Genomic DNA, 22887 nt, shown 5'->3' on the forward strand with positions numbered 1-22887 from the left:
CGGACTCATCCCCTCCTGAAATGAGCCCCACCACCGTAGTGTCATCAGCAAACTTGATGATTTTGTTGCTGGAATAAATGGCTGTACAATCATACGTATAGAGAGTATAGAGCAGGGGACTCAACACACAACCCTGTGGTGAGCCGGTGTTAAGGCTAAGGGCTGTGGACATATGTGACCCTACTCTAACCCTCTGAGAACGTTCTGACAAAAAGTCCAAAACCCAGAGACAGGTGGAGTTGGAGAGTCCAATCGCCTCTAGCTTGGACACCAGTCTATGGGGGAGGATAGTGTTAAAAGCAGAGCTAAAATCCACAAACAGCAGCCTCACATAACTCCCCACATAACTTAGGGTGGGGAAGATGCCCTTGGGGACCCATTAAGATAGGGCTAAACCAAACCCTTGCTATTTGTGACACACACACACACACACACACACACACACACACACACACACCCTGCCAGAGTTTGAGGCATATCCCAGATTGCTTACTTTGGCTCACAAAATTTAATGGGGGTCACTGGGTACAAAGTCATTGGTTCTATTTTATGGTCACATTTTACAATCCTGACATTTGTTCACCTGCACTGAAAACTATGCCACTAATACAATTACAAATTGTGAATGCAATTAGGCAGAGTCACTTGCCCAAGACCACTCAGTAAAGTCCAAAGCTGAACCATTATATGATCCCAGATCTCTTAGCACCAAGCACAGCTTTCTACACTGACTGATTAAAACTGTTTCTCATCTTGTTGTTGCTGGCATCCATCTGTCTCAGGAGACAATGGAGGAGTGTGCCTTTTGGGGGTGAAGTCAAACTGCTGGAAGTCAACATACACAAGGCGAAAGCTTCCATCATGAGTTCAATGGATTTCAACAGCTGCATATATTTCAGCTGTTAGTAAGAGGTGTCTCTGAAGCAGGACTGAAAAGCTTTGAATAGGATCTCTTCCTCTTCCCAATAGCTAGTTGGGCCTGCAGATAAAGCCTCCACAGAGGAAGATCAGAATGTTCCAAACTTACTGGAGTTGGCTGCCTTCACCTGCCAGGGAGCCAGTTCATATTACAGTCCTTAGGGCCAAATAAAGTGCGATGACAGAACTGTGCATTTAGTTATAATTTATATCTCACCTTTCTACTGACGCTGTACTCAGGACAGCCCACATTTTATAGAATAAACTGGTGACAAGGGCCAGGGCCCCTTGGGCAGCTAACACCTTCCCCCTCACCCTCGCCTGCACCTGTGGTGCTCTGCCTAGAGAGGCTTGCCTGGTGCGCCACATTACTTTTTTGGCACCTGGCAAGGACTGTCTTGTTCTCCTAGACCCTTTAATGTATTTTATCTTTTAAGTTCTTTGCAGGTTTTCAGTATATTTTCCCCCTTTTCCTTTTTGTTTTTCTTTGTCCTAAAAGGTAGTGGAATAAGTAATGTGCATTGAATTTTTTGTCATATGAGCTTTATTGTATTTTTAATATTTTGTTGGAAGCTGCCCAGAGTGGCTGGGGAAACCCAGCCAAATGGGCGGGGTATAAATAATAAATTTATTATTATTATGAAAAATATAATGAAGATGATGATGATGATGATATATCATCATTGATATTATTTTAATATTTAATATTGTTTAGTTTTTATAATAGAGTAAATTGGTCATTCTTAACTTATGTATGCAAGTTGAATTAAGTTGATATGCAAATATGACAGTCATTTGATTTAGGCTGAAATGGATTTTATGGCTGGAATTATTAATGCACTAATGCTCCCAACCCTGCATTTTCTGAAACCATGGTTTGAACATGGCTTGCTTTAAACTAACCATAGCTTATGTTAATCACAGTTTGCCTGTTCTGACAAAATTACAAACTGTGGTGAACCAAAAGCAAAAGCTTCGAAACTCCTCCTTCCAGCTGTGCAGAAAGAGAGGAGCAGGTTCATCAATGCAGGGCTAAAACATGTTTTAGCATTGTGTTAATCCTGCTTTAGGTGCAAGCATAGCACAGTTGGCTTTCTCTCATTTGCACATGTTGCTCGAGAGCCTCTTTCTTGTAAGAAGGCTGAAACGAAGAGGGAGTAACTAATTCAGTATCCTGAGGAAGTTCATGGAGGTTGATGAGGGGACAGAGAACCCAGTCACCTCTGCTCCCAGTCTCCTGAGATTTTATGGAGATGGAAAGATGAGCAAAGAATGTCTAGCCCCTGTGTGTTCCCAGTGACCTACAGCTAGGGTGGCAGGGGAACATTCAAGAGCCCAAATTTATATATTCCCTGGGACTTGATTGTGTGTATATATGGTAGCAATGATGAGGTTATTTAGAGTCCAAACTCCACACTATAAATGGAATTGATACAAAAGAGAGTAATTCAGATCAGAGTTCCACAGAGTTCTCTTCTGTCCTCTGTGACTCTAGTGGGAAAGCACATGCAAGGCACTGAGAACCACAACTCTGTTCAGCAGCTTAAAGGAGTTTGTGAAGAACACCAGAAAGGCCCTCCTTTCCCTTTTTGTTCATATTTTACAACATACTGTCGCTGAACACAGGCATTATGGCTAGCAACTGTTGACGGACACATCTCCTGTGAAATTAAACTACCCATGAAATAAACTACTTCTGAGAGATAATCATATATGCACAGAATAAGAAATTTTAAGACTTAACTTAAAAAACGCACACACAATTCAATTCCAAAAGTAATTTCCTTTGCATATATTAACTATTTGCCATCACAAATACACTGTGAAATTATATGTGTGTTTGCCAAAAAAATAAAGCCAACTGAGTTGAACATGGCTTACTCTCAAGAATAGGTGCTTAGGATTGCCACCAAAATTTCATTATTACAGTGCAATTCTAACCATGTTAATTCCAATATCCCCATTTAATTTAGTGGAACTTACTTCTGAGTTAACACTCTTATGAACACACCTGGAGGCTGAAGTCCTATACCCACTTACTTGAGAATAAGTCCCATTCAACTCAGTGGAGCTGCCCTCAAAGTGAAATATACATAGGGATGGGATCAGCATGTTAAGGATTGCAGTGGTAACTAACAGACTTTAAGGGCTTTTAAAAATCAGTTTGCACTGGCATAACATGCAAAGCCCAGAGCTAAAACAGGATGGGTAAAAATTCTTGATGCCAGTCAAAAACAGGCATTGTTGGTTAGGAACACAAAACTAGTCTAATATGCTTACAAAGGCCCCTCAAGAGCATCTATTTCTCCTGATGCAACATTTTGTAATGTTTTCCCAATGCAAATTCAGTGCCAGGTGATTTTGACACAGAGAGTTACCGAGTTCTAGTTTTATTTAATGCTAGAAGGAAAGTTTTGTGTTGCATTATTTTATCATATCTGTCATTGTTTTTTAATTCCCACATTTTGTTTTTAATACTATTTTATCTTTCGCTTCTCTGAGCCACCCAGAGAGACAGTGTGGATGGGTGGCTTAATAAAGTCAATAATGATAATAATGTGGATAGGCCATTTCCCCCAAATCCTCCAAGTTGAGCTAGGGCCCAACAGGCACACACTGCAAGGGGGGCAGTGAACTGACCACTTGGCTAGGGCTTCCTTTGCACCAGAAGGGGAACACAAGGTCCCTGTAACAAAGCCTTGAATATCTGTAAGTAGAGCAGCCCTCCCCTGCCTCCATTATCCTCCATTCCCTGCTTCCCACATCCCTCTTATTTTCTACCACATTGTAAGCACCTCAGGGCAGAGATCCCCCCCTTTCTCTCACATTTTGGGAAAGCACCATGGATGGCACTAGAGAGAAATAAGAGAAGACAAGGACTCCAGCAGCAATACAGGCAGTTAAGAGCAGGCTTAAGTGCCCCTGAGCACAGGCAGAGTGCATTTCCCTCACCACACAAGAAAGCAAATGCCAAACTTTAAACTTCAGGCAGTTTCCTAACACTTCACTGCTGCTCTTCACAATCCTTGTCCCGAAGTGTGATCTCCCACCTTAACACTGTACAGTAGAGTACCACAGATCAATTTAGAATTAAAACTTTATAGTGAGGCTGTGTACACACTATACATTTAAAAGCACCTTTTAAGCTCATCCCAGGCCCTCGCACCACACAAGAAACCTGGGACCCTGTCGTTTACCCCTCACAGAACTCCAATTCCCAGCACCCTTATCAAACTACAGTTCCCAGGATTTGGGGAGTATATACATGTATTGGGGGTGGGTTTTTTTTACCAGCCAGCCGTATATAAATTAATCAACTAATAAAAATAAGCAAGTGGTGTGTACCGGGCCTGAGGAGTATTATCCAGCCTTTAATCATACTCAGTCCATGCCTATGAATTTCAGCGGCTCTACTACGAGTAGGGCGCAACCCTGAATATCGTTAATGACACATTGGTTTGTTTCACGTTTAGACTTGTTCTAAATTTTAAACTGTTTCATTTCTCGTCGAGATCCGCTGGGTCATAAATTTGACGGCGACAAGAACCTGTACACCGCTTTGGCAATCCTTGTGCACACAAATTCCCCTGGAGGGAGACATACAAAGGCAACTGCAAGTTCCACTCGGAGAAGACCCCGCTGAAATGGGATGCCCCCATTAACTCCAGTACGTCTCCTCTGAGTAGGACTGAGGTGAGGGGTTGGGGAGACCACCACCCCTCAGGGGTCCTCTGAGACGGGAATCCGCCGCCTGGCCGAGGGCCACCCGACACCTGCATGGCGAGGCACGGAGCACGCGCTGCGCCCCCTGCGCCTCACGCCCCGCCATGTCTGCCTGTCTCCCCCCACCTCCCTCACCCTCGAGGGCCAGCCCCTTCCTCCGAAACCATCCCGCCTCCCTCTCCCTCACGCCTCGCCGCCGCCGCCGCCGCTAGGACTGCCGCGCGGTACCTGCCGCTCGCCCTGGCGCACGCCACCCTCAAAGCCCCTGCCGCCGCCGCCGCCGCCATCTTGGCCCTGCTGCTGCTCTCTCGTTCGGTGGAGGGAGAAGTCGCCCCGCCGCGCGGCTGCTCTCTGCTCGTTTGCCGCGCCGCCGGGGCTGAGGGAAGGAGGGAGGGAGCGAGGGAGCGACTGGGCGGGCGCAGCTGGAGAGCACGAGCCAGCGAGGCGGGCCTCGGGCCGGAGGAGGAGGAGGAGGAGCCGCCGCCGGTTCTCTGAGGCGCTGGGTTAGGTCGCAGCGCCTCAGCCGCCTCGCCTCAGCGGGGCTTGAGGGAAGCCCGGGAGCTCCTTGGGTTTTTTCTCTCACGTAGGAAAAAGCATAATAATAATAATAATAATAATGCCGCAAAACGTCTCCAAGGCGACTCACGCACACGTTTGCAAACAGCCATCAATAAATCAATGCCAGATAGTTTATCCAGTTCTGGAACGACTAGCATCAGGGCAGCCACGCCGCTGTTAACAATGATGCGTTTGCTTTGTTGGAAAGTTATATTTCGGTTTATTCGTCTTCGTTCTGCATAAGTTATGGGGAGCTACTGTGTGGAACAATAATTCGTAATGAAAAAAATAAAAGTAACCACCAGGTGTGTTTTTTTTAAAAAGCCACTACCACCACGCACATACAGAGAACAGCAATGATAATCCATATTCCCTTAAATGGCTAGGAGGTGAGATGCATAATGACAGAGCACAGAAAGGGTTCACTACTGTACTGTGATCCACCATACATTTAAAGTACATGGCTTCCCCCAAGTAATCCTGGGAGCTCTTGTTTGTTCAGGGTGCTGGTAATTGTAGTTCTGTGAGGAGTAAACTCAATTTCCCAGGATTCTTTGGGGGAAGCCAGGTGTGGATGTGGCAGGTGTTAATGCCAGCAGCAGGCAGGCCTCACTAGGGAGATCGTTCTGTTGAGTTTCTACATCTTGCCTTATTTACATTTATTAAACTCTATTAAACAAAGCTTTGCTTCAAGGAGCTCAGGTCAGCAAAAGTGGTTCATCTCCACCCTCCCTTTATCCTCATAAGCCTGTAAGGTAGAAATGGTGAGAGGCAGCAAGTAGCTCAGAGGCACAGTCAGCTTCTGGCCAAGCATGGCTTCAACCTGGGCTACCCTGGTCATAGTTCAACCCTCTTCGTGATGCAGTTGTCTATACAGTGCATACCTTCCAACATGCCACAGAGGGGGAAAAGGGGCACGTGTCTTTCAAAGCCTCGCTTTGACACGAGTCATGTGACCCGCACGGGCGCACAGCCCTCCAAAATGTGTTTTTGGGGGGCTGCACTCAAAAACGGGACATTCAGGGATCAGTTGAGTGGTATGTACACAGTTACCTGGGAGTAAGTCACAATGAATTCAATGGAGCTCACTTCTGAATACAGACAGGTTTCGCTATACAAACACAATGCATTCTTGGGAAGTCAGGCAAGCGTTTGCATAACGAGTCAACACTTTCCATTGATTCCAAAATGATGGGCAAAACCAGGAAAACCCTCTGAAACTTTGCAAAAGGCAAACAAATGCTCTCTTATTTATCTGATCTCTCCCCATCCATCCCTCCCTCCCACCATGTGAATCTGTTGCAGTGGAACAGCAAAAGACAAAAAAGTATGGCTTCTTATTTGTTTACAGTAATGCATGCAGGTCTGGCTGTTTGGATATCTGAATCTGCGGTGCATATTTTTGTTTGGGTACAAATTCCTCATGTTTGGATCAGGTAATTTTTGTATAGTGAGTGTTTGGATAGCAGGACTTGTTTGTACATGTATATAGGATTGCATTGTAAATCACCTTTCCCAATCTCATACCCTCCAGATGTTTTGAACATCATCAGGCCCAGTCTACATAGCTGCCCAGTGATGTCCCTGGGGCTGATGAGAGTTGTATTCTAAAACATCTACAAAGCACCAGGTTGGCAAAAGTTCTAACCACTATACTACATCACACCAGCAGTCTTTCTGTCACACGCTCTCAGGGAAGCAAACAGTAAAAACATCACAATATTAACAATAATAAAAGTATTGCCTTAATTTAGATTTATTAATTACTTAATTGAGATCTCATCTCTGCTATGAACTCAGGTGAGCCACCTGCAATCCAGGAGGGGGGGGTGTGTATTGTGAGGATCCCTTTTTCCAACTGGCTTAGGCAGGCAGGGCCCTGACTGACTCCAGCTACAAAAGCTGAGGCTGTTGAACAGACTCTTGGGCTGGAGCATAGTTTACGTTTTTGGTTGGGAGGGGGTTGCTGCAGTTGGTTTATTGTATTTTTATTTAAGATCTCATGATTTATGTGGAAATTGTTCAGTTTCGTGGTATATTTTTTATGTTTTATTGCTTATATCTACTTTTATTATGTTGTAGTTATGTGTTTTTTCATATTGTAAGTGTCTTGAACTGTGGAAACGTGGTATACAGATAAAGTTATATATGTATGTATGTATGTATGTATGTATGTATCTGGAGAATGCAGGTAAAGGACTCTGAACCATTAGAAAAAACTGAGGGACTGAGGGGGTGCAGATGGGTAGATCACATTCTCTCTCTTTTCACTTGACACTTGAAAATCCTCAGAATGCTAGCTCAAATGGATATTTAAGATTCAATTGCTTCTGTTGAGTGTGAAATGAGGTCTTTAAAGCCCAACATAGTGCTATGTATGACAGATTGCCAGTGTGAGAAGACTGAAGAATGTTATAACTCATCTATTCTCTCTATCTCGCAGACTCGCCAGGCCAACTCTTGACAAAGCCCTGCTAACACTTCCCATCTGTGCCTAAGAATGGGGCCCCTTTCCCCTCCCATCATCCTTACATCCAGTGGATGCTGCTGCTGCTGCTGCTGCTGCTGCTCTCTCGCTTTTGTTAATCCTCCCCCAAACCCAAAAATAAATATTTAAGGCAGTGCCAAGACCCCTTGTTTGTTTCAGTCATAGCTCTGGAATCCCTGGTATGAGGCAAGGCAGAGGCTTCAGTGTGTGGAAGCAAACTGGATTTATGCTTTGCATCTTTGGTCATGAAGGCTGCGGCAGCCACTGTGTTCATCCTCCTGACCGCTCTTGCTCTTAGGTCTACAGGTAAGAGTGAGGGAGATGAAAAGCAGCCTCCACCCTGAACAATGCTAATTTGCTTTTAAGAGGCAAGCGCCAGCAAGCTCCTCCACCATTACACTAGTCTTCTGCTTTATTTTTAATTTAATTTTTAAAATGTTATGTCTTGTTATTGGAATGCTGTGCCAACCATCAGCACCGGTGCTCCTCTCATTATTTATTATTTGTTTGGTAGCATTGGGTTGGGGAAGCCGTGTTGTTGGGAACAAAGCTAGAAAGAGATTGGGGTTGGAGTCCAACAACATCTGGAGGGAGACGGGTTCCCCATCCTTATTTTGCAGCGCCCCTCTCCCTTACAGGCAATGCGTATCACCTGACTTGTTTCAAAATGTGGTACTCCTGCTTTGAGGTGGGGACTCCTGCTCATTCTGCCGAGTGGGGCCTTGACTTCTTCCCCCAAATCCTGTCCTGATGGCTCTGCCATTCATCAATGATGTGCAGACTGCATAGCATTTTTTTTTTTCAAATAGGGACCAGCCATGTCTGCTCCTCAACATTCTTCATTGCTTACCTTCAAGCTTCTCAGTTTCTACCCTATGCATAACATTGCCTGCTCTTTCTGTTCCTGCAGGAAAGAAGTTCCGATGGTGCACCCTTTCTGACCTGGAGCAGAGGAAGTGCTCAGAGCTATCCAAAGTGCTTCTGGCAGTCTTGCCTCCTGCCGCGGTCAACGCCTTTGCCAGGGTTTCCTGCATCAGAGCTCACAACACTTACGACTGCATTGACAAGATCAGAGTGAGTACCAAGAAATTCCAGAGGTTATCCAAATAACGGATCTCATTCATTTCTTCTACCTCCGCAGTCGGAGCAGGCATCAATGCTTCTGAATACCTGGAAACCACAGGAGGGGAGAGTGCTGTTTCGCTCATGCCCTTATTGTCAGCTTCCCTTTAGGACATCTGATCAGCCACTGTGAGAACAGAATGGTGGGCTTGGTGTGTCAGGGAACTGCCATCGGAGCCAGAGGCGGAGGGAAGGCTCCAGAGCGATGCCGGAGAGGGTCCCAGCAGGGAGAGAGGCAGCCCATCTGCTGGGGAAGGAAATCAGCGTAACACCAGGGGTGAAGGGGGGCAGATAGGGGAATCGGAGACAAGGCTCCAGGACTCTTCACCGGAGACCAGTGGGGAGAGCACGGGCACTCCGCTGCCCACACCCTCCCTGCGCAGAAGACTTCCGCGCAGGGAGAGTAGGAGGAGACTTGGCGTCAAAGAACTTCTTTGCTGGAAGAAGTTTAAGAAACGCCCACTGACGGATTCTGCCAGCGACTGAGACAGCCACGAGTGCAAGGCTGTCCAGAGAGAAAGGAAGTGTGTATCTGAAGAAGTGTGCATGCACACGAAAGCTCATACCTAGAACTAACTTAGTTGGTCTTTAAGGTGCTACTGGAAGGAATTTTTTTATTTTGTTTTGACTATGGCAGACCAACACGGCTACCTATCTGTAACAGAGAGAAAGGGTTCAACCAGGCAACCTAGCCAGGAGTGGCGGCAACTTACGCACGAGCAACCCCCTTAGAACCATTATATGGTGGTTCTGATGTCTTTTGGGCATTTTGGACTACAAATCCCATGAGGCCCAGCCATCACGGCTGTATGCTCCTGAGGCTTATTGGAGTTGCATTCCAAAGCATCCTGAGGGCACCAGGTTGTTGATGGTGGGAATCAAGGGTATATGGGGGGCGGGCTGCTGGGGTGATTGCCCCGGGTGCATTTTTCTGACAGGCACAGTGTGCTGCTCACGTCCCCCCCCCCCTGAGCCAGCCCTGCGCCAGGAGGGCGCAACAGCCATGTGCTCTTCGATTCCAGACCCTCAAGGGTGAGGCTGTGATTGAAGACATCTAAAGGCAGCCCTGTTTAGGGAAGCTTTTAATGTTTAATAGGTTATTGTATTTTAGTGTTTTGTTGGAAGCCGCCCAGAGTGGCTGGGGAAACCCAGCCAGATGGGTGGGGTATAAATAATAAATGATGATGATGATGATGATGATGATGATGATGATGAAGGGCACATGGCGTCCTTCTAATGCCACCTTCCCTGAGCCTTGCAAAGTGCTGCAGGGCCCTGTGCCTCACAAAGTGGCTCAGGGATGGTATTACTCTGGCAATTTCAGTGGCGAGGGCTGAGCTGGTGCACAGCGGGCTCCGTTCGCTGCGCATGCACCGGGCACCATACAATCACGCTCCACCGCTGGTGAGAATGAAGAGTCGCACATTAATTGTGGGGTTAGCTGAGCACAGCATCTGTTCAGGGTGGAAGCGGTGTTGCCCCAGGCAAATAACTGCAATTATTGCGGCAGGTTTTCATGCTTAATATGTGAGAGATTACAGCCCATTTATTGCTACATACGTACTTATTAAATCCTAACCAGAGGAAATTCTGCCATGACTAGAGGCAGGATGTTAGCCAATAATCCCAGGAAGTGTTGGGAAAAGTCTGCCTGACTAGCATAACTTGTACTGAAGATATTCAGAAGCTTGTTTTAAATACTATTTCTCATTCTTAATTAGGTGAACAAAGCTGATGCTGTCTCCTTGGATGCTGGAGATGTGTATTCGGCTGTGAAGCTTTATGGCTTGACTGTGGTGGCAAAGGAGATCTATATGGAAGGTCAGTCAGTGACCATACCCTCAGGGCTGGTGTCAGCACCCAGCAAATTGACCAGAGCCTACAGGAAATGTAAAGAGCCTGCCCAGCCAAGCCTTGAGTCAGCACAATCCCTGGTGTACCTAGTTTGGCAATGGAGGTCAAGGGTCATGGAAGTGTTCCAAGCAGTGTGCTCTGGAGGGAGGCCCTCTCCCTTGGCTCTGGGGTTTTATTATGGGATAGATACTCCTCATGGTCCTCATGACATCATTGGCATCAAAATGTCTGTCCATACCCTGCCCCCCAACTTAATCTGGGATCTAATCTTTCCAGCAGAAAATCAATAATTTACAAAACAAAACTGGTGCCAATAGCCCAACTGTAAATTAAACTGCCATCTGGAAGTACCGTAAACATTTCTTTAGCAGAACTGGCCCTGCTTTTTCCACACAGACATTGCTTTGATCTGTGATAAACTGAGAGCATATCAACATAACACAGACTTAACTGGCTCAACCAGGGTGCCAACTTGAATAAAATATGGGGAGGGAGGTAAGGCAAGCCCCACCCTGCGTATTCGATCACATGATGTGGTGAACACAATCATCTGAATGGCAATGCCCATCAACTTTTGGGTGGACAACCCCCTCAGATACTTTATTGGTGGGGCAAAGCCCCGTCGGCTCCTATGGGCTCAACCATCATTCCTTCTCCCTAGGAAATCCTGAGAACACGAAGGAAGGCTTAGTGTAGTATAGCCATTTCCAACCTGGTGCCCTTCTGATGTTGTGGACTACAACTCCCATCAGCTCCAGTCAGCATGTCTCTATGATGAAAGTTGTGATCCAAAACAACTGGAGGGCATGCAGTTGAGGAAGGCTGTTCTGTTCACACAGAGATCTCTCAGTGTTCATTAACATGGTTCCTGTATCTTCTGTACTTTTTTTATCACTAGGTAACTGTGTGTTTGCTGTAGCTGTGGCCAGACGAGGAACGCTGGATATCCAAAGGCTAAAAGGGAGCCGCAGTTGCCACAATGGAGCCAGGTGGACCTCTGGTTGGAACATCCCTTTGGGCTTCCTTCTGGTTAGGAATGACCTTGTATGGGATGAAGACCAGCCTCTCAGCCACAGTGAGTGCACAGTGAAAGATCAGATGCTTAGCCTTGTATCAGTGGTCTGCAACCATGGGAATTTGAGGGGAAGGACAATGTGCAGAGCACCTACCATAGGTCCCAAGTCCTTCTACTTATATTGGGACCACTTCTGCCACATGACATCCTCTTTAGTCCCCCTGGTTTGAGCAGGAGAAATGTCAGAGCATGTTACTGAAACCAAAAGAGCACCAAACTGCTTAACTGTTTTAAGGCTGGACAATACCCAGGATGTTACGTGTCAAAGAAAAAGCAAACCGCACCTAAGAGCTGATCATGACATGCACAAAGTGTCCTCACAATGTATTCTCATACCCTTCTATGCCCACAAATCATAAACACATGATGAGATCCTGAGACAAGTTCTCAGATCCTGTTTGGCCAGAGCTTTTTTTCAGGGAGAGCTGCAAACCAATTTGACAACACCCAAAGGAAGCACCTGTTGTCATTGCGTTGCCTGGTAAAGTGCTCCCTTCCTGTTTTTGTTTTTTGATCCAGATCATTATGAGGCATCTTTAATTTCAAAAGGATTAAGTCTGTCAACCAATTCAAGAAATTTAGTTGGCTAATTGTCTTTTACCAGTTAAGTTTCAATAAACCCACATTTTACCAAAACTTCAATATAGGAAAAGAAAGTGCAATATAATTTACAGTTATTTAAAAATTAATGATTAAGCAGAAGCTACCATTCATTGTTAGCTGCAAACATATTATTTATTAATTTCTTTTTCATTCACCACTGCAGAAAGAGACCAGACCCCAAAGTAGCCTAAGTGAAACAAGCACCTACATTCTTAACTTGCAGCCCAGGTGATGAACTATCACCTTGCCAATGAGACATTAAACTCCTAATTCTAATTTAAAAAATAGATGAAGACTGGGGTCTGACTCTTGAAAATGTTTGGTTACAGCATTAACATACAGTATTATGTCTGCTCAAAAGTTTGCCCCATTGAGTTCAATGGAATGTCTTCAAAGGTTATAGATTTGTTTTATATGGATATAGATATGGTTATAGATTTGCAACCTCAGGCTGCAGTCCTGTACCTAGAATGAAGTCCCAATGAAGTCAGAGGGGTCTACTTCTAAGTAGCCATACTTAGGAATACAACATAGTGGGTACATTTCTCTGCATGCTTATCTGAGGATAGGGCTACATTCTGCCTCTGTTGCTGGAGGCAGTATGACTTTGAATTTGCTGGGAATCACAAGTGGGGAGAGAGCACTGCTGTTGCACCTAGGTTCTGCTTGTGAGCCAGAGGCACCTGGCTGGCTATTTCTGAGGGTCCCCGTGTCGCCGGCACGGCAAGACCCGTCTTCAGCGGAGCCGATTCCCTCCGGAGCTCGGAGGGAATCCGCCATTAGCCGTTCGCGCTAACCCGGAAGTCCCTGGCTGGCTATTTGAGAACAGAATGTTGGAGTAGATGGGACTTCTTGGGTCTGACCGAGATGGGCTCTTCTTACATTCTGATCATGCAGAGGTTGAGTCGAGAATCTGTGTTATTTTAGCAGTGCGTTTCCATGAGAATGTCTCCCCTTCTCATTTCTCCAGTCGTTGGTGGTTATTTCAATGCCAGCTGCATCCCCGGCATCGGAGTCGCCTCTCCGCAGCTCTGCTCCCTTTGCCAAGGACAGAAATCCTACATCCAGGACAAGAACCACTTCTGTGAGACCAGCGGTGGCGAACCCTTCTCTGGTTCAGATGGGGCCTTCAGGTGGCCTTGCACTTGTGCTTGAAGTGCAGGCGGGTGGGGCTGGAGCAGGTGCTGGGTGGCCTCCTGTGCTAACGCCACTTCAATCTGTGTGCAGGTGCTTGAAGAATGGGGTGGCAGATGTTGCTTTCCTGGATCACCTGGCCATCATGAACGCCACAGGTAAACTTCTTGCTCGGGGACTCTCATCTTAACATTTGCCCTGGAAGCGTACAGCAGTCCGAAGTTAAATTCTCTCACTCCAGCTTCTCTCAATGCCAGTCGTTCTTTTCCCCTCCCCTTGTTCAGAGTTAGAACAAGAAGAATATGAGTTGCTGTGTCCTGACGGGTCCACAGCTCCCATGACTGCTTACGCTGCCTGCAATCTGGGCCGAGGGCCAGGACGGGCCATTGTCACGCGCCACAACTTCAAGAAGATCGCCAAGAAGTTTCTGACTGTCATTCAGGTATTTCTTAGCCAACACAAGGAGGGGTACAGTAGGGCTCATGCCTGAGGCCTAGTTGACACAAAGAGCTACTGAGAGAGCCAAAAGGACAATTCCATTTCAAAAAAATTAAAAAGTGTTTGGCAGACAACAAAATCTGGCTGTTTTGAGTGTTGAAACTGAGTGCTCTAGTTTTTGTGCTCCTAAAAACAATGTGCCATGCTGGCTGGGGCTGATGGGAGTTGTGGTACAAAACATCGGGGGGGGGGCAGGCTGGTGAAAGCTCTCACCAATTGAATGGCTTGTGGGAGGTGCCAAGCCAGTTTTGTAGGGTGTTGCAATCATGTCCACACTCTCTCTTTCCCTTGGGGATATGTGGCCTCTTTTTTTTGGGGGGGGTGCAATTATTCTGCTGCTGGCTCACTATATTATCAGCTAAATAATAACTAGAAAAGAGATGCTGAAGTTATATCAGCATTTGGAAGAAAATAGCAAAGAAGTATGTTTCTGGGTGAGTCATGGCAGATAATTTTTTTAAAAACCCAATACTGGTGTCACTGCTACTTACCAGGATGGCACTGACATGATAAGGAGGGTGTGGGTCTCTATATGGGTGCACCAGGAGCAGCACTGGTTTGGCAGCAGCAGTCCCACTGGTGCAGCTGCATGGCCCTGACCTTGCTGTGACCTTGCCGAAATCCCATCCCATCCAGAGAGGCGGCGGTGATGCTGGTGTTGGGAAGATAGCTTTGCCCCATCATATGTGCCAATACTGCCTCCAGATGTTGTTGCAATCCACCTCTCATCCGCTGCAGCCAGCATAGCCAGTCATCCGGAATGATGGGCATTGCAAGCCAACCATACCTGGAAGTTGCCGTGTTGGCTGTCCCAGTGGCTTATTTCATCATATAGCCACCTCTGCTGGGTAGCCCAAGGCTAGCTGAAACTTGCTCTTGTCCTTAGCACCTCTTTGGAAAGAAGGGAAGAGAGAAGGCCAGATTCGAGCTTTTTGCCTCTGCGCCATTCAGAGGGAAGAACCTGCTCTTCCACGATGCGACGCACCACTTCCAGCTTGTTGATGAGGAGGCTGAAATCAGCCACGTTCTTGGCCTGGATTATGTTGCTCTGCTGCAGGGCTTGGGCCATGAAGGTGAGAGAGTGCCTCCCTCCCTCATGAAATCATGGGGAGTCCCGAAAGATCCTATATAGGATCAAAAGAGCCCCGAAGATCCTATATAGCACTAGGAGCGTAGCTGGAGGTCAGCCCTTGAGGTATGGGCCCCCAGATCATTTTCTAGGAGTCCCAGGTGTTTCTGGGTGCTTAATTGAATTGAGAGGCAGAACTGGGCTGGATGCTGAATTAGGAGTATAAATTAATTCAATGTGATCTCATCTAGTGATGCTTTGGAGGGCAATGAATAAGAACATAAGGACAGCCCTGCTGGATCAGGCCAGTTGAGGCACAGATAGCCCAGCATCCTGTCCTTGCAGTGGCCAATCAGCTGCCACAAAGGCCACCCAAAAGCCAAACCTGAGTGCAACAGCAGTGCTCCTCCACTTGCAGTTCCCAGCCACTGGGCATTATTCAGGGGCACACTGCCTACGAATTTTTGTAATGGAAGGGAAACTGAACTGATTTGGGGTGCAAATCAACTAAAGTATATGTCTGGGGTGATCTAGATGGGAAACCACCTGGCTCACCATCTAAAGTTGCTTCTATAATATAAATTAGCATCTGCAGATTTTACGCAAATATCTTTCTGTGAGCCTATGCCTCAGATCTCTGAAGTACTAGCAGCTCGGTTACTAGGTGATGCAATTTGTTCTGCTTCCTATGACAATACCTTCTCCTGCTGCCTCAGGGAGCTCCCTGGCCAACAGCCTGGTCCGCTGGTGTTGTATCAGCAACGCTGAACTCCGCAAATGTGAGGAGTGGGCTCTGAATGTCAGGTCACACCCGCTGGTCTGTGTCCAAGCAAACTCTATGGTCAACTGCATTGAGCTGATCAAGGTGAGTTGCACACGGTCTGGGAAGTAAAACCGGCAGCGTTTTCTTTTTACATAAGCAAAAGATACAAATAAATCACCCCATCTCAATAAGGCCCAGATTGACTGGAACAACACAGCCAGATGGGCGGGGTATAATTAATAAAACTAATATTTTCTCCGGTTCCACCTGTTTCCCAGCCCAGACAGACGATGGCTGGGAAAAGGCCTCAATTCTGGCAAGAACTCCATGGCTTACAGGGAAGGGGGTGGCTTTCTTTAACATGCCAATGTCAGACTGTCAACTGTGCACTTTTTCACGGGGCAGAACAATGAGGCAGACGCCGTTACACTGGACGCCACACATGCCTACTTTGCAGGGAGATGCGCGCTTGTTCCTGTGGCTGCAGAATGTTATGGTGAGCTGCCTCTTTTTAAAAAAAATACACGCACCAAACTAACACATTTTAATTGGTTTTTCACTAGAGTGGCAATAAAAGTAAAACATAAAAAATACCTCTAAGCATGCAGGGGGAATAGTCTGCAAGCTGCTGCAGATAACCGTATATGTCAGTGGTGTGTAAAATGCCTAATCTGGTGCATGGCAGAGGTGAGGTGATGTGATGTGTGTGTGCGCATCTGTTATGATAATGATAAATATTTCTTGCTCATAGCCATAGAGTCATTGCAAACAATAAACATAAAATGTCTTGTTGCCACAAACACAAGCAGATGTACTTAGTATTAAGATAAAATGAAAGTTAAAATAAATCCTTAAAACATCCTGGAATGACGCTTAACTTTAAACCACTCAAATGAATGAATCGCCTTTATAGCCTTTACTGCCATCCAATTCTGAGTTCTCACTCCAATGGCTTTTGTTTTCAGTTCAGCAAAGCTTGCAACCCAGAAGAATTAAAAGAGCACTTTGCTGACTCGTGCACTGAAGTGCATCACTCTGTGACTTGGCACTTGATGACTGGTAGTTGAATAGTACAGTCAGTATTGTGCTGCTGTTTTCTGACACTGACAGGTGATATTGCAGTGCTCACAGTGGTGTTCACTCTGTGACTGATCATTTACAAGGCAATAGCTGATGCTGCAATCATCGAGTAATGAACAGGCATGTACGAAGAATGCGCCTGTGGTCTTTTCCTGTGCCCCGTCTTCTTGGTGCAAGTTCCTCAGTGCCACAGTGAATTTGTAATGGAGCAAATGGATATTGCAAGGTGGTCTGAAGGTTCACTTCTGGGGCCAGAGTGTTCACATGGCATTCCCGACATGGGTATCTCAGCTAGAGCATCCTGGGATTCTGGTTTCCAGAGGAATTCTCCCTCAGAGAAAAAAAACTGATAGCTCCTGTGCCTGATATAAAGGCACTTTCCTAAAGGAGACATGAATTGATGTAATTCCCAAACTGACAACCTTCAGATGTTTTGGACTACAACTCCCATGATCCCTGGCCATTGACACTGCTGGCTGGGGCTGATGTGAGCTGTAGTCCAAAATATGGGGGGAAGGTCAGGTTGGAGAAGATCCGTGTTTAGTATTGAGCACCTACCAAGTGGTGTAAGGCATGAGTCTTCTGTTCAGACGTCACTTCCTTATGCCTTTTTGTGTACAGGAGAAGAATGCACTTCAGCTCAGGGAGAAGAGGAAACTGAGAAGCTGGCTCACCTTACAGGTAAAGGGAAGTGCCTGTAATCATAGAAATGTGGATGGGATCCCGAGGATCATCTGATCCAACCCTCTGCAATGCAGGAATCTAGATCTTACATGACAGGTGGCCTTCCAAACTCTGCTTAAAAACCTCCAAGGAAGGAGAACCCACCACCTTTCATGCAATGCGAATTGCATCTACTAGACCCCTCCCTTTTTAAAGTCCCTCCAGGATTAGGGGCCCCAGAAGCTTAAGCTTCCTTTGTTTCATAGTAGATCCGCTCCTGCTGCCATGTTCTAATGCCTCCTCGTTGCCACACAGCTCTTCCTCCAATTTATGCAGTGGCCCTTGTCAAGAAGAATGCCAAGCATGTGAACATCTACAATCTGGGGAGGAGGCGCTCCTGCCACAGCCATGTGTACAGCCCAGGAGGGTGGCTCCTCCTTGCCCAATACACGGTGGGGGCTCAGGAGAATGGCACTGCCAGCTGCAACCTCAGCTCTGGTGAGAATTACAGCAGAATCTCCAAAACAAATGGAGACAACTTGATTTGAGAGGAAAGGTGGGAGTGGGTGTGTCGGGGTGGTGTTGCTAGATCAGGCTTCCTCAACCTTGGCCCTCCAGACTACAATTCCCATCATCCCTGACCATTGGTCCTGCTAGCTAGGGATCATGGGAGTTGTAGGCCAAAAACATCTGGAGGGCCAAGGTTGAGGAAGCCTGTCCTAGATCTTTATTGAATCAGGATAAAAGCCTAGGCCACTTCCCTTTCTATGTTCCATTTAAGCCTCCTACTTGTTCTAGCCAACACAGTCCCTTCCAGATGCTGTTGGATTACAACTCCCATCAGTCCCAGCAGGCAGCATGGTCAATGATGATGGGAATTGTAGTCCAGCATCATCTGGAAGGCAACACATTAGCTACGTCTGGTTTAAACATGTGCAGCAGGAAATGGGGCCTACTTTACTGAATATGTCAAACGAGTTCACGACCCGGTACAGTGTGGGCTGGGAAAAAACGTGGTCCTGAGGATTATGTTAGATTTCCATCAGCCACATGGCCAACCATCAGAGAGGATGGGAGGTGTGATCCAGCAGCATCTGAAAGTCCATAGGTTCCCCATCCCTGTGCTGCTGTGGCCACAGAAATTAAAATAAGCTGCACATTAATGCCTCTCTCTATCTGGGGCCTGAATGCTGGTGGGAATTGATACTGCTGAAGTATGAAAATACTGGGCTTGTGGTACAGATTTATCCAGCTTGCGATGCACAAATGTATTTTGAGAGAAGCTTACTGTCCCCAGAAAAAAAGGATTTTAATGTGTAAATTAGGTGACGTGTGTGGCAAGTTATGTATGTGTACAAACTGCATTGCACAGACAAGGTATACAAAGAAGACTCTCTCATTGGCTCCTTTTCACTGCTGCAACAGACACAAACTTTTTTTATGGCTGATTTGCAGAACAATACCTTGGTTTGGAAGTTCTGATTTAGACAATCAGTTCAGCCAAAATGTTCAAGTTAGCAAAACTCATATGCACCGAAAGAGCAGGGGAAGCATCACACAAGCGTTTAGAAAAGCAAATGATACCTGGCTGCTGAAAGAGAAATAAATATAAGCAACCAACTGTTTAGTTTTGCTTTTAAAAGTTTTCTGCACAAGCAACAGCAAGCTGAGTAAAATTAGCTATCCTGTTCCTTAGTTTTCTTCGGTCATCAGGGAATAATTTCCTCCACTGCTTTTAACCACTGTTCCACTGCAAGTTTAACTACTGGCCCTTCTCTCCCCACTGAAAGCTTACGAGGATTACTTCTGGAAGGGGTGCATGCCAGGAGGTGTTGGGAACCTTTGCAAAGTCTGCATTGGGCAAAAGGAGGCGGAGGGAGGAAGGTCATCCAGGTGCGCAGCCAATCACAACGAACTCTACTATGGAAACCTGGGTGCCCTCAGGTGAGTCAAAGGATATTGCTTAAAAATGACTGCTGTATACATTATAAGGTTCATGTAACTGATTTGTAGAAAAGACTGCTGCCTGAAAAAAGAGACAAAGGATTTTGTAACTGAAGGAAACATTTAATTAAAATTATATTTAAAAAAAAACAATGACTGACTGCTGCCAAACTCTAAATTCCTTGGTGGCAGTCATTACACACTAAGTTAAATAGTGGGTTTTATCAGACTACTAAGTCATGCTCGGAGGAGGAATGGAGAAATCTGTAAATTTTGGCTTCTCTCTGTTTCTCATTTTTCCTCAATCTTAAATTCAGTTTGTCACTTTCCCCACCAGTCTGCGATGTATTTTTTTTTAAGTCCTCATGAAAAATAATCAGCATTTTAGTGCTATTTTCGCCTAACAGACACATATTTGTATGTTGCAGGTTTGCCTAATACATACATTTTGCAAGCAGTATTACATAATGTAATGCATTTGTATAGGTTATTTTCATTAATATATACACTTATGGACACACTTTATATTTGGAGAAGTGCAAATTTCTAAGAATAGCTACATTCTGGTTCATGTATCATCTTTGGAAGTGAGAATCAGGCAGATTAGTATCAAAATGCAAATTGAGCCAAATTTCTCCACCACCCCTCACTCATAAGGGGCACACCCATGTAAAAAACACTGTAAATGCAGCTTGCAACACAATGGGGGGGGGATGATCTGACTGTGTTTTAAGCCATTCACGTGACTAACTTTTGCTGGATTTGGACCACTCTTCTTCCAGATGCCTCTTTGGTGATCCCAGTGGAAGAAGTTTTGGTGATGTGGCTTTTTTAGAACACCATAACCTGCTCCAGAATATTCAGTGTAAGATGATTCTTTCAATCTTTTAAGATTCCAGTAAGGTGTCAAAGGGAATTTTCAACTTAACTTCCCTCCAGATGTTCTCACCAGTTAAATAGCCTATCTAATCTAACGTCGTAAGAGTGAACTAGTACTACTGTACTTTTGTTTCTGAGAATATCGGAACTCTTGGAACTTAACACCTGCATAAAAAACAATTGTACTGTATTCTTTTGTTCTATTAATTCTTAAGATATCATAAGAGATCTTTAAAATGATCAATAGTTCAATGACAGATATCTGGATCTTATTTACAAAGCAAATGGATCTCATGAAGAACTGCTTTGTTTTTGCTCCTTCGCAGACCTGGATAGCTCAGGCTGGGCAAAAGGATGTTCTCCAAGTGACCTTGAACTCCTGTGCCTCGACGGCAGCCGCGCAAATGTGACAGAATGGAAAGTCTGCAACCTGGGCCTTGTCCCTCCCAATATAGTTGTGACACGCCCCGTAACTGTAGCAAAGGTCTATGACTTCCTGGTGAAGTCACAGGTCAGTTTGAACGTGTCGGACTGAACGATAAGAGCTTAAACATTATTTGTGAGAGCTTCCAGCCGTGGATGGTTTAAGTAACACCCAGTTATTGCTGTTTGGCTTTAAGCTGCAAGTGGAAAAGCAACTCTGCATCCAAAGAATATTCTGTGGCCTCCTTTGGTGGTGTGATTTTAATTGGGAACATGATCTGGGGGATGGGAGGGGAATTGCATGCCCACCCGCCACTGCTGGACATCCAATTACAATTGCTGCCCCTTGAGGAAAATAAAGGCCATGCTTTTGGAAAACAATGAGTCAAAATGATAGAGATGATTCCTAGCAGACTACAGAGAGGGAAATGGGTGAAGCAATCTGTACAGTCCATAACCAGACAGAAAAGATATTGAAGCGCTCTATATTGCCTTTGCTTGTACTCACGTTTCCACAGCTTCACCTTTCTCTTTTTTAGGAACAAAGCGTAGGCTTGACCTTTCAGCTCTTTCAATCAAAGGCGTACGGTGAAAGTGACCTGCTCTTTAAAGATGCCACTCGGCAGCTCATTCCTACAAGCCACCTTGACTATGAGACAATCCTTGGGGAGCCCTTCTTCCAGCTTGCAGAGTCTGTTTTCAACTGCACACCTGCAGGTAAGGTGGGCTTACCTGGAAGGAGACATATGGCAGGGTCTAAGTTGTGCACCCCACTTGCCCTCTACTGCATTGTACTTGACATGCTTATGAGGGCAAGAATACTGATCCACTTGCTGGAGAGCTTCTACAGGATCTAGTAATAGAATGCATGATATGCAAAATTGTTGGAGAACTCTCAGGTTATTGAATGTCTGACAGACATTAAGTTGAACTGTGTAAGACCAATGAAACTTAATAGAATCCATGCCTGCAAAGTTATTTGAGTAGTCTGGATGTGCTGTGCACAGGTTAAGTGTCAGCAAGATAGTGCAAATTATGCTCAAATCAGTTGATGCTAGGCAATTTCTGATAAATGATAGTTATTATCATCATCATTAATTGAATTCCTTATCCACCCTTCATGAGGTGTGTTTTTTTTGGGGGGGGGAATTACAGTATATAAAAACATAATGCAATTAAAGCACAACAACCCCACATAACACCCCTGCAAATTGTATTTTGCTTGGTTATTGTAATGGGTTAGGGTAGGAACCATAAAGGGCACAGAGCCCCTTGCTTCAACCCAAAGATATATAGATTTCAGACCATTGTCTGGCTTTGCTAAAAAGATTTCAGCAGCTGTCCAAACACATTCTTGCAGCTCTTAAGGGCTGAAAACATGTTTTACAGAAAGCAAATTTGAGATTCTGAGGAAGCTACATTCTGAGCTTGTTTGACTCTCAGAAAATCACAGCGGGTGCACACACACACACACACACACACTCTCTCTCTCTCTCTCTCTCTCTCTCTCTCACACACACACACACACACCTGCCTAGTGGCATAACTTAGATATATCCCATTTTGGTTTTCAGGCATCCTGGACTTCTGCAAACAAGACACTTGCATCTATTCAGAGCAACACTGATGTTGTTTCTAGGGAAACTCCCAAAACAGAAGTGAGACTGCAGTGGAAGATTTGATGCATTCGCCAGGAAGGCAGAGAATTGCCAGGAGGCTCTGTGGGCTTCATCAGTGGCTGGCTGTTTTCCTTAGGAAACATATGCAAGGTGGGTTTAGTACACCAGCTAATACTAGAATGTCACCCGCGTTGGTAGCCAGCCTCCAGTACCACAATGCTGGAAGAGCTCTTGAATTCCCTGCTGCTAAAGTTTTCCTCAGGCTGTATCTTCAGTTATTCCAAAACATACACTTGCCTAGAAACATTTCACAGCAGCTTACCCTGGAATGGCTTGCATAAGATTTACTTGCAGATCTACCTATATTTTAACAACTAGCCATGCGTTTCCCAATCTGATACTTTCCAGGTCTTGTATATCACTGAAAATTTAAATAAAGGCATTGCTATAAAACAAAGAAATCCCTTTAACACA

The 22887-nt window shown here is 45.5% G+C and overlaps 2 protein-coding genes across 2 annotated transcripts in view; one reads left to right on the plus strand and one right to left on the minus strand.

Annotated features, from left to right (window-relative positions):
• PISD (phosphatidylserine decarboxylase) overlaps positions 1-5505 on the minus strand; it is a 41114-nt gene extending 35609 nt beyond the window's left edge. The window contains exon 1 of the mRNA XM_081842816.1: positions 4870-5505. Within this exon, the coding sequence (XP_081698942.1) occupies positions 4870-4928 (59 nt within the window). The 5' untranslated portion in view covers positions 4929-5505. The remainder of the gene's footprint in view (positions 1-4869) is intronic.
• A 1027-nt stretch (positions 5506-6532) lies between these two features.
• Positions 6533-22883, plus strand: LOC309330859 (serotransferrin-2-like). The gene is given in 18 exon segments (XM_081842770.1): positions 6533-7993; positions 8598-8761; positions 10531-10630; positions 11562-11738; positions 13312-13474; positions 13569-13634; positions 13636-13742; positions 13745-13917; positions 14860-15046; positions 15759-15907; positions 16211-16301; positions 17507-17566; positions 17864-18046; positions 19339-19492; positions 20275-20357; positions 20698-20882; positions 21334-21511; positions 22369-22883. Coding segments are annotated over 18 exon segments (2334 nt in total). The 5' UTR covers positions 6533-7932; the 3' UTR covers positions 22422-22883.
• Positions 22884-22887: the final 4 nt, after the last annotated feature.

The sequence above is a fragment of the Podarcis erhardii genome, assembly GCF_964252035.2.
Source record: "Podarcis erhardii genome assembly, chromosome: 15".
NCBI lineage: Eukaryota > Metazoa > Chordata > Lepidosauria > Squamata > Lacertidae > Podarcis > Podarcis erhardii.